Source organism: Drosophila subpulchrella, chromosome 3L (genome assembly GCF_014743375.2).
Source record: "Drosophila subpulchrella strain 33 F10 #4 breed RU33 chromosome 3L, RU_Dsub_v1.1 Primary Assembly, whole genome shotgun sequence".
NCBI lineage: Eukaryota > Metazoa > Arthropoda > Insecta > Diptera > Drosophilidae > Drosophila > Drosophila subpulchrella.
In genome coordinates this window covers 4,933,206-4,945,569 of record NC_050612.1, presented here as the reverse complement: position 1 = coordinate 4,945,569, position 12,364 = coordinate 4,933,206, and the positions used below count along the sequence as shown (strand labels likewise).

Genomic DNA, 12,364 nt, shown 5'->3' with positions numbered 1-12,364 from the left:
CGGCAGTATTTATTGGAGGGGATGGCAGGGGCAGGGACTGGGCCGGAGGGGTGACCATCCCACCCACTTATGGTCGTTGTTGGGTGCCGTCGTCTGAAATATCGCTTACAGCTGGGCGGAAGAGGAAGAGCCGCCGTCTCCTGGAGGCCGAGGTGTTCGCTTTCCATGAATCACTAGTTTCGATTGCACTACGTTCGTCACTGGTTCTGCCGTTCTGCTCTGTTCTGTCGCGAGGGATATGTGCGTATGTGCGGTACGCTGGCTATACATACATATTTATGTACATTTGATTCGGGGCAGGAAGCATATGCAACGGCTATGATGTCATGGTTCAGCGCCGCTCCTTCCGGAAGTCCTCCGCTCGACGGGATGAGAGTTCGGGACCGGGACGGGGACTAGGGCTCACTGCGACTGTCCGACCGTTCGCATCGAGGTTTTCAGTTTGTGATTGTGGTGTTCAAAGGTAATTCGAGTTAGCAGGTTTTCATATTACAGCACAAGGGATTTGCCAGTCTTCCGGGGGAATCGGTTGCCACCACAGGGGGTCAATTGCATTGGACGCGAGTGAAACAACGGAAAATTAAAGTATTTCGCCTGAAATTACTTTCACAAAAAATTTTACAAAGCAACTGGGTTTACTTGTGTTCGTGATATATCGATAGCGCAATATTGTTACACAAGTTTTATCGACGGAGTTGCCACCCCGATCACGGTTGTCATTTTGCCTGATATTTTATATGCATTTACAGAAATGTTAACTAGCCGCTGTTGAGCAGCGTAGTAGCCGTTACTCCTTAAATAAATTTTTAAATTTGGGATTTTAGGCCGAAATTGTTTACCAATTTCCTTTACGTTATAATAAAAATCGGAATCATCACATCGGGAGAGGATATAGGAATAGAGCCCCTGACATTTCAGAGGAAAGGCAGAGGTTGAGATTGAGCAAGGTTTTGACAGAAATGTATGTTTCTGACAGTTACGGGATGTGATTATACCCGTTACTCGTAGAGTTAAAGGGAATACTAGATTCGTCGGAAAGCATGTAACAGGTAAATGCAAGCGTTTTCGGCCCTATAAATATTCCTGATCAGGAACAGTAAACGAGTCGATCTAGCCATGTTCATCTGTCCGTCCGTCCGTATGTCCGTATGAACGTAAGAGCTAGAATGTTGACTTTGGCATGTATATTCTTGGGCTTCCTGTGCAGCGCACGATTGTTTAAACAGGGTGTCACGCCCACAATCGACCATAACGTCGATAAACCTGTCTACCGCCCACATTTTTTAATATTTTGTAAAAATTGAAATGAGATTTTGTTCTTATTATCAATACCCATCTGCATGCAAAATATTATATAAATCGGACCATTCATTATAAATCCAAACAATAATTAATAATGCGAGAGGGGTGGAGGTTTCATGTTATGTGGCGTGTGTATCGTATACAGCCGCTAGGAATGAACGACAGCTGGCGCTTTTTTTTGTTAGCTGAGTAACGGGTATCTGATAGTCGACTATAGCGTTTTCTCTTGTTTTTATTAAACTCAATGGCGGCAGGTTGCATAAAATAAACCAACAATACAAAAAATAAACCAACCTAGCTGTAAAAATTAGATATCGATCCTTTCCACGGCAGTTAAAGGACAAAGTCGTTTAACTAAACTTAAAACTTGATTCGTATAAGTTTTAAGGGGTTATTTACACATGTATCCTCTAGAAAAAGGAATATCTTTTTAGGTAATGACAGGTACCCAAAAAATGTCTAAAAAAAATTAATCTTGATGGACCGCTATTTCTTGAGAATTTGTTCTCGTGTAATAGTATTTTAAAGTCTCGTGTTTTGCTATAAAATCGAAGTAGCATTTTCGAGGGTGAAAAAATTTTTTACTATATGAAAAAAACAGGTTTCTTATCAAATTTCTTATTCAATGTAAAAGTGTCAGAAATCCTCGGAACAGGTTAAGATATACACATGCGACAAGTTCTGTAAACGGAAGCTGTCCGCAGTCCAATATTCTTATGGTATAACACAAAGTGCATAGTTTTTATAAAAATTTGAATTTAAAATACTCAATTCCAATTAATAAACATTTGTCTCCAATTTTAAAATTTATTCTTTATAACTTATTTCTCTGAATGTTTTTTGAGATACATATACATATGGGTTTAAAATATACATGCACAAATAGTTTTTTAATGATTTGATTAGATCACCTTATAACTTTTAATAGTAATTAGATAGGAAAGCTATGAGTGCACGATATTTTTAATACATTATCATAAAATCAAAATCACTTTCTACAAAACCCTACATTTTACCATTGCCAGTGACAGAAATCGTGCATAATAAGAAACTATACTTAAATGGTTTCAAATGTAATATTATATCCGCTAGATTAACTTAAGTTAGAATAAATAGTTTTTTTATTTAAAATCGACTTTATGAGCATGATCCTTTACTTTTAATCGTCACACCTGAAATTAAAACTTGATGGTTAATATTGTGAGCATAACAAATATTTTAAGACCTTACTTATGTTAAGGCAGGTCGAATAACACTGCAGTTGAGTTTCTCCTGTGTACATGTATCCATCGGATCCGCAAATTATTTCATCATTCTCATCATACACGTTAGCGCACACCTTCTCACAGTAACTTTCAGTGTCCTTTGGACTGTCGGGAGTTGCAGAGCTCGTCCCAGTTGGCGCCTTCTGATCCTCTTGCTGGAATTAATATGAATATTAACAATAGATTATTATGAGGCTTTGACACTGCTGTGAAAATCATCAAATGTTTTTAAGTCTAAAAGTTTTACAACTTTCTAATGCACATAATAAAAGACATATTTTAAATAAATTTCATATGAAACTACTTATAATCGGCACATTAGGTAGCTAATACTGTTTCATATTTTCTTTCTTTTTAATGTGTTTTTTTTTAGTTATTATTACAAGAAGTTGGAATATGCTTAATTGGGGGATAACTACATATACATACGTATCTTGAACTGATGTAACGAATAGTCGATAAGTATAAGAAAATACAAAAACAAACTCACCTGTTTTCCAGTTTCTGTATCAGCACTGTCTTCTGGATCGTCACCATATTCCTTGATCGGCTTGTTTTGTTCCAGCATCGGAGAAGAAGACTTGACGGGTTCTCGAACTGCTTGGGCCACGGTTTCATAGTAGTACTGATTGGCCTGCGGGGATTGGGTGTATTTCATAGATCCCCTGATGGCATCTTGTTCGGTGAACTCAAATCGCAGGGGCTCCGGTGTGAAGCTCTTGTGGCTCTTGCCGAGGAGCTGGCTCTTTGGCGGGGTCTGAGTAGAAGTTTGCACCGACATGGGAGTGGAGACCACATGCTTGACCGCCTTGTTGCCATCGGACTTCACCACAAACACATCCTGACCAGCCTGGTAACTGCCGCGAACCACTGCGGAATTCGCTGGAGCGGGATCTTGCTGGTAGAACAAATCGGAGACTTGTATGGGTTCATTGTAACTGGAGGAGACTGAGTTGTCTAGGCCAGCATTCTTATAGGGAAGATGTTGCTTCAGTGGTTGATGTTGCTGCGGTGGCTGGTGTTGCAGTTGCTGATGTTGCTGCTGCGGCTGGTGTTGCAGTTGCTGCTGGCTCTGCTGATTGTATTGCTGTGGATATTGGTGAACTTTTTTCAGCTGGTCACGCTCGACATCCAACTTCTTGTAGTCGGGATCTCTCTTGGGCAGGAAGTACTCATTGGTGCTCATAAACTGCAAGTAGTCCTGCGCCTCCTTCGACTCTTTCGCTGGAGGCACTGCCTGGCGATAGCTGACCCCCTGACTGATCCCCTGTTTCGGCAGGTTATCTGAGTCCTCGTACACCGAGTAACTATTCGGATCCTGCGGGTACTGATTGTTCTGGAGGGCAGTTTGCTGCGAGGGCACCACACTGAAACTGGGACTCTGCTGTCCAAAGAGCTTGGGATAATGCAGATACTGAGAGGCCTGGACTGGAATCGCATGTTGTTGGATGGGTGCATACACTGGCTTCTGGTCCTTCATTATCACATTGCCATTGAATCGAGGAGAGGATTTGAAGTTTTGGATATACTGCTCGGAGAAATATTGCGGCGGGAACTGGTTCTTCCCCACGTCCAGAACTGGAGCATCCTTCACGTGGGCAAATCTCCCTGGCTGATTCTGGTCGAATTGGTATCTCCTGAGCTGGTCGTTCTGCGGAAAGTTGCCGAATTGCTCGCGACGCATGATATGTTGGACTGTCGCAGGTTTCGGAGATCTCAGAAACTTATTGGGGCTGAGGTTACCCGAAAGATGGGGTGGGTTATCCGATCGCGATCTTATCCGGGTCACTAATCCAGGACCGGGAGGTCGGTTGTGGTTGAAATGCGGCTGGGGCTCACTTAGAAACTGCATTATGCGCGCTTGCCTCGGCTCCTTCTCATCGCACTGCACTTGATTAAGAAGGAATATTAAAAGAACCAAGGCCTCCCAGAGTGGGGCTAATTTAATGGCACTTTGCGTCATTTTCAAAGTCCGATTGGCGTATGGCGCGTCTTAATTCCACGACGGTCTATTGGTATTTGACATTTGTCAGTTCCGCGGCCAAAAGCAAAAAAGTTTCTTTCGAATTAACCACGCACACATGCGAAGCTTCTTTTTCTTTCGCCACGATCTCGCAGACTTGATCTCACTTTCTTTGTTATCCGGCCAGTCGTTTAAAATAAAAATGGAACGCCTCGCGGCAATGCAGCCAAATACAAATTCAAAGTCGGACCCACATGCAGCACTCTATTCAAAACCGATTGGCTTCAGCTTTACATGGCTACATTCTTCAGAGCCTGTTGTTTAAACGCTAAAGAACCGTTAATCAATCGAGGGTCTCGACTATCCATCCGATCACTTTCTTCTTGAAATTCGGCGGTGTCGTTGGTTGGAAAGCAACTGAGTTGCAAATGGAACATTTCTGAGCCAGCTGTGCTGGAATTTGTCGGAATGGCCATTAAACCAGTTTTGAGACTCTGCCACAGAGGAAATGTGGATGTGGTGGCCACCGAGAGATCACCGAGAGATCATATCACTCGACTCGAAGATGAGGTTGAAGAAGCCGAGGCACTCGAACCTCGGGGCACAGTGGTATCGCTTCAGATGCTACAGATCTATTTGCCAGATATACTTTGTAATTCGGTTATCTTAAGTGCAGGTGAAAGTAAACCAAGGCTGATCGAAAAAAAAACATATTGGAAACCCTATGCGTAATTGCTGGCATCTAGTTTGAAAATTCCTTAAGCTGCGAAGATTAATTGACCAACACAGAATGCCCGATCGCTGGATAAGAGATTTTAAAATCCAAGGTTTATTTACCTCCGACTTTTTGTCATCAAGAAAAGTGAAAATGTATTTTAATTATAGATACCGGGAGAATGGGTACAACTTTCGCTTATGTCGTCAATTTGCCATTGCTTTTTTCAAGAGAACCAGCCAAGAAAACGATAATTTCGGATATTGTTATGCAAATCGTTCGAAACCGTAATCACTCGTTAATGTATTCATTCATAAAAGCCCTGTTATTTATATTTGGTTAAAATGTTTTAGTTAAGAAAATTTGGCAAGATAGAAAAGTGCAGTATTTTTTTCGCGAAAATAACGACTCACACTTTCTAATTTTTAACCATTTTAAAAATAAATGGGTATCCACCTCACCTCAGTAAACACAAATGCTCGGTTATTATAAAACTCATTAAATTTGTTATGCAATAAGATGAGATGTGTAATAATTTAATTCGTTTTTGTGCTAGGTCATTGGAAACTAGTCGAATTCCTGGAACAGACTACTTCATTTCGATCTAAGTATTCTACATACACAAATCTTAGGTATTACATTTAAACTACAAAACAAGGAAGAACACTATAGTCGAGTGCCCCGACTATCATATACCCATTACATAGCTTAAGGGAGCAAAAAGGGGGTGGAAATATACAAGCAGCAAAGCGATATTGTAAAGCGCCACATTCATGCGATTTCAATACACGGTATTGTGGGAGGCAGACAGATTTAAAAGCTATGGGCGTTAGAGTGGGCGTGGCAATCTTTTTTGGTCAATCAACATATTTCAGTTAAAAATTTGATTCTAGCACTATGACTTTAGGAGCAACAGGGTTGGGCGGTTTTTGGGCGTTAGAGTGAGCGTGGCACATTAGAGTAACAAACATGCACTGCGAACTTAGCTAAGGAATCTATATCTAAATTCCCAACTCTTTAGCTTTGATAGTTTTTGAGATATCAGCGAACGTCATGAACGATTCTTTACAGTTTGGAGGCACTAGAAAGGGCGTGGCATATTCGCGTAACAAAACTAAGGAACCTAAATCGGAAATCTTTAGAGATCACAGCGTTCACACGGACAGGCGGATAGACGGAGAGACGGTCAGACGGACATGGCTAGATCGACTCGGCTAGTGATCCTGACCAAGAATATACACTTTATATAGTCGAATACGCCTCCTTCTGCCTGTTCCAAATTTTTCCCCGGATATACCCTTTTACACTAAAAGTAATGGGTATTAAAAGTTGTGCACAGAACCTTGGGTTTTTCACTCGACTTCTTCAGTTTAGTCTTTAAACTTCAATAGATAAAATGTCCTTAAGCTTAAATACAAGTTTCCTCGTTTTCGATCCAAATATCGTTCTCAACTTTGGGCTCTTCACAAACCGTGTGGCTATTTTCCAGCACGATAACAATGTCAGTTGTGCTAAGAACGGTGGAGTCCGCATTCTGCAAATAAATACAGAGTTCGAGGTTAGTACATATGAAATCAAAGGTAGTTCCCATTAAGGTCTCAAACTCTTACATTCACATACGAGCTCTTTAATTCGTTCGACATGCACGGAAACGAAAAAGTTATGTTCCCATAGGTACACATGTAAACAAAGCCAAATCAACCTAAACAAGGTTAAAGCAAGAGTGCTGAGCAACTTTAGCATTGGGAATTAAAAAGTTCCACAAATTGACACGGAGTAAAATAACTTTTAATTTGATTTATTCACCAAGCTATCTTTGAACTTCAAAAGTCCAGCGACACGTACAAAGTTTGGACAAAAATTGTTGTATTTCCGTAACAAGAGGGTAACAACACTCAAATTGTAATTAAATGTATAAATTAAGTAGAGAACAAACTATCAGGCTTGGGCTCGCCCTAACTTAATATGTAATATTTTTTTATATTTTTGAATTACCTTTGGTAGCGGAAGACTGTATGTCTTTTTTATCAACACTCTATTTGCAGGTAAGCAGTCAGCTTCATTTTTATTATTTTGATGCCTGCTTGACCTAACGTGAACCTAAAAAGCAATATCAAATAAGAATGACTCGGTTTTAGGACAGTATTTTTCAGAAAACAACTTACAGAATGAACGCGGTCATAATTTATGTTGTTACCAAGACTTGTGGCTGTGCTCTCCCGGAAACTAGAGTGATCCCTTGCAAATCCACTATTATAATATGCACCCACGGCCTTTCCACAGAGAAGTTCTCTGAACGCCACCCTGTAGCGACGTGACATTACACTGTATACTATAGGGTTGACGGTGCTGTCAATAAAATAATTTAGCATGTTAATTATACGACCTATTAAATATTTACCATGAAATGTAGTAGGCAAAGCCTGCAATGGAAAAGAGGGCCTCGTTTATATCCAAATAATTCTCCATATTCTTGGCATATAGAAATATAAGTCGTTGCAGGTGAAAAGGAAACCAGCACACAAAAAATGTTATCACCACAGCGGCTATACTGATTGAAAGGGTTATTATTGGATTCTGTTCGTAATGCTTAACTAGCAAAAGCTTACCCAGCATCCGTATTACTGTCTTTTTTCTCATTTGTGAGTTTCGTGTTTCTCTGTTGTTGGTGCCAGGTTGAACACCTAAAAGATTTCCCTGAAGTCGTTTCTTTGGGGATCAATAGATGCCAAGTACTTGCCCAATTTTTGATTTGTTCGAGATCGAATCTTAGCTCCCATTCGTCCATAAAGTAATATGATGAGTATCATTGGGATGACGAAGAATATGCAAAAGGATACTTCAAACACGGGAATGACATTAACAATCTCGGGAGACATGGAGCAGAATGCTGATTCCTCAATGCGCGAACCATCTGAAAAGTGTTATAGAGTACAAACAAAAGTTCATATGGAGTTGATTGAAGTTTAGTCGCATACCTAATGGATATTTAAGGTATTGAATATCCGAGAGTAATCCGAATGGTATGGCACTTATGAAACTTGCAATCCAAAGAGCTGTTATTATCCGAACCGCACGTTTGAAACCAACCATAGCATACAGATGAAGCGGATGGCAAATCGCCAAAAATCGTTCCATGGAAAAAGCAACAATGGTAAATACGGAGACATAAGTACACCTGAAATGCAGTTCCTTATAGTGGTTATAAATAAAAAGGTATTTATACTAACGCCTCGGAAATAAAAGCCCGAATTTTGCAAAATGGCATGCCGAAGAGATCTGGATACTGGTGCCAGTATAAAAATACTTCCGTTGGTAGTCCTGGGTAAAATATAGTGAGTTTACAATTACATTTAATCGAGTTTAATTTAATTTACTAACCGAATAGTAAGTACAGCAGATCGGAGACAGCTAAACTAAAGAGGTAGTAATTTGTAGCGGTGTGCATTGCCGAGTGCCGAATAATCACAATGCACACTAATAGGTTACCAATGACCCCAGTTATAAAAATGCCTCCAAATATAATTGTTATCTGAAAGAGATTTAAAAGGTGAAAATTATAAAGAGTGGCATAAGTCAAAAGACTTTTTACGTTACTGACAGTTTTAGAGCAATCTTAATAACGGTTAAGTCCTGAAAACTTTTCAACTTATTTAAATGAGTAACATCTTTAACAGTGTTAAATTTTTTTTTGGAAAATATCATTATCATATTTGTTTTTTCTGTAGAAAATTTAAGGGAAGTATAATATATTCTTTATATTTGGCGATACAAATATAAATATGATAGTTACAGTTCCTAATTTATTAAACTCTTTAAATTTGGTTTTGAAATTTAACTGTTTTATTACAAACGACTTACCAAAATTGCCTTATAAAGTGGTAAAGTCTGCGGACCAAGCACAAAAGCAACAAACTCTGTGGGGGTACAGTTGAAAGTGCCGCATGCATAATAATCCTCTGTTTCAAATCCGTGGGACGGTTCCAAACTAACACTGGTTTCATATAAATCGGGTTTATTACTAAAACTTGTATTTAACTCTAAAAAAGTGGAATCTGTCGATGAATTCATTTTGACACTGAATTAATTGCTTTTGTTTATTTCGTGTAAAACAGTTTTTTAACGGACGCGGCTGAAATTAGAATAGCCCATGGCACACGACGATTTCCGTTTAATTTTTTATGGATTGCGCGAAATACGGGCTGCGCTATCGTATAATACAGCCACTGTATCTTTTAGATGCCCACAGATTACTGTCCGCAGTCTAGCGCTAAAAAGATAAGAAGGCATGGTTTAGGCTAAATTGTAAATAAATTCATACAAACGGGCATATATAAGCCCCATGTACATATATTAGTTGTATGTACTCAAATTTATAGATATGGCATGGTGTTCATGCCGCAGAATGAGTAATTTTTTTGTGTTTACGTCAAAAACAACAAAATTTAATCTTAAATTAGCAGATAAGTAGATCAGAAGTTAAACAAATGCAACAAACACCAAATTGGGGACTTATCTGAAATAAGAGTTTCAAGTTCCTGCTCAACACTGTTTGGTACATAACGTTGAGTAAATATTTTACACAATTGTTTAATTTCAATAGGTAATAACAAACATCGTTATTTTATAAAAACAAGAAAGGAAACTAGCTTCGGCAAGCCAAAGTTTATACACCGTTGCAGTTCGTTTCTGTTGGAAGAAATCTGTAAAATATTCAAATATATTTATAATATTATGATAATGTTACATTTTAATTTACTAGCGTATATGTTTTTTTTTCGAAAAAGAAAGATAACTTTTTTGTATTTTCTGACCTTTGATTTTCGATCTTTCCTATGAAAGCTATATGTTATATTAGTCCGATTTATATATTTTTATTATTCTGAAATAATTATAAATATTATACCGGAGAAGAAGTGAATTTGATCATAAATAACGAAGCTATAAATATGTTGAATTATCGGTTGTTATTATCCTTCTTAGTCTAAAACAGTTTAGTAAAGTATACTTTTTATAAAAATAATATACCCTTACTCTCTGAAATCCCATGGGTGTTATAACTTAAAATAAAACTTCAAAGAATTATTCCGACCATACCCGGATTTCTTTTATTTTTACACTTAGATTAAATTGAAATGTCAACAAGCATAAATAATCAAATCAAGAGCAGGAGGAAAAGCTGCCTCCAAAGATTTCGTTAGGAAGGTACACAGGTTCATTTTCCTATTTAAATTAATTTAAAAAGCCTTAAGCCTATATAAAACGTTTGCCATTATTTGCATATGAAGATGCTATCTTATCAACTGACACACATCTTGTTAGATCTCCTTTTCTGTGAGTATATATACTATAAGTGTATCGAGCGACGTACGACTTAATTGCTGTCAGTTAATTTTGTAAGCTAAATTAATAACATACAATGTTTTATTAATACATTCCCGTTTTAAAGTCACCAACAAAATATAAGAAAATTGAATTTAATTTGCATACCGGTATTTAGTTTTATTGTGGTTGCATGTGTCGGCAGCAGCATCTTGGCCGGATTTATTAAGCCAGTATGAATGGGGTTAACAAAGGCTTATACACAAATACGAATTCTCGAAACCAGAAAAGTTTGCATGGATGTTGGCCACAGATTTTGTCATTATTATGAATATGTCGCCGAGGCGAACTCGGCAGAAAACATTGAGACATTTTGGCTTAGCGAAGCGAACTATAGACTTTTACGCACTTGCTAACTTTCCAACTAAGTGTACTCAGACGTGAATTTAATTTGACGAAATATGCAAACAGCAAGGCACACGTGTAATTAGGAAGCCGGCTTGAGGTACGGCTGACTCAAAAGATAATAAAATAATAAATAGCAGGGCCTCATTAGGAGCAGCCTCCCAGTAAGCCAGTAAATCATCAAATCAGCCAATTTGGACCCTGGAGGGCCCGCAGCACTCTTGAGACACCTAATCCAATCCAGCATCTGGTCATTAGGGACACTTAGCCGGTGACCATCCCCATCCTCTGGTAACCCCTCCGGAAACCCCGACCAGTGGCCAAGCCACGTGTTGCTAATTACTTGGGTGCCGAAACCCACAGGTTCGCACATATATTTATATGTGCAATAGATGTCAGGTGTCGCCTAAAGTTGAATATAATTATGTATGGACATCTGGGCATTTTCATAGTACTTTGTCCCGAGGCACTTGCCTTTATTGGATTTATTGAGTGCTGATGAAGATGAATATGTAAGAAGGCTTAGCATAAGTGTTGTGCTATTCAAACCTTGTGGAATGTGAGCACTAAAATTTTACTCTATAACTCTTAAAATAAATCTTAAATGTATCCATACGTCCTATTTTCCTTATCAAATACGTATAGTATTTATAAAATATGTTTAACTATAGGTACTTTAAACCAGAACCAAAAGTTCAGCAAACTATGGAATTATATGTAACGCCTGTTTAAGAAAGCTTTTATCGGTGCATACATAAATATTTACATGTGTAAATATTTGTTTCGAGTAGATAATATGAAAATATAAATAGAGCATCCCTATTATCTTATCTATAGCAAACCAAAAACTGATTTAAGACTTAGAAAAAAATGTAAATTTAAAAAAAATTAAGTATTATATAATTTTAAGTTTAACAAATACCAGATATAGATAATAATATGAAATAAATAATTATTTTGTCAGTTGCCAAATTTTAATTAAACTAATTTCTACACTTTTCTGACGTTTTAAATAAATCTTAGTTTATATTCTATTAATTCTGCTTTCAAAAATAGCTTTGAGTTGTGCATACTTTATTGTTTGTATATTTGTACTATGGTCTTTTATCTTATCATTAATTAGTGTAATGAGTACTATATTAATAAAACCGACTACATATGTTAAGAAACTGTGATTGTAATTTGTGTGAATGAAACTTACGTGAAATCTTTTTCTTATTTTTCACTTGCACCTGTAGAACTTCCCAATTCATTCATGACAACTAAGAACTTAACACTTGTTAATTGGATTCTTTTGATACTTGGATTTTCGTAATTAGTGCACATAATGTTGTAGGCAAACTACGGACATTATCCCGCAGGATGCTTCGTCGACGACAGGTGGAAAGCAAC

The 12,364-nt window shown here is 37.9% G+C and overlaps 2 protein-coding genes across 2 annotated transcripts; both read right to left on the bottom strand.

Annotated features, from left to right (window-relative positions):
- Positions 1-2,260: 2,260 nt before the first annotated feature.
- On the bottom strand, positions 2,261-4,653 carry LOC119554214 (altered inheritance of mitochondria protein 3). The gene is made up of 3 exons (XM_037865019.1): positions 3,058-4,653; positions 2,533-2,722; positions 2,261-2,474 (listed from the first exon to the last, which is right to left on the bottom strand). Exons 1-3 carry the CDS (start codon positions 4,528-4,530, stop codon positions 2,440-2,442), a joined length of 1,698 nt encoding a protein of 565 aa, XP_037720947.1. The 5' UTR covers positions 4,531-4,653; the 3' UTR covers positions 2,261-2,439.
- Positions 4,654-5,813: 1,160 nt separating this feature from the next.
- On the bottom strand, positions 5,814-12,267 carry LOC119553438 (neuropeptides capa receptor). The gene is made up of 11 exons (XM_037863828.1): positions 12,174-12,267; positions 9,107-9,515; positions 8,627-8,777; positions 8,476-8,566; positions 8,224-8,423; positions 7,986-8,159; positions 7,855-7,929; positions 7,647-7,791; positions 7,411-7,594; positions 7,241-7,345; positions 5,814-6,779 (listed from the first exon to the last, which is right to left on the bottom strand). Exons 2-11 carry the CDS (start codon positions 9,314-9,316, stop codon positions 6,654-6,656), a joined length of 1,461 nt encoding a protein of 486 aa, XP_037719756.1. The 5' UTR covers positions 9,317-9,515; positions 12,174-12,267; the 3' UTR covers positions 5,814-6,653.
- Positions 12,268-12,364: the final 97 nt, after the last annotated feature.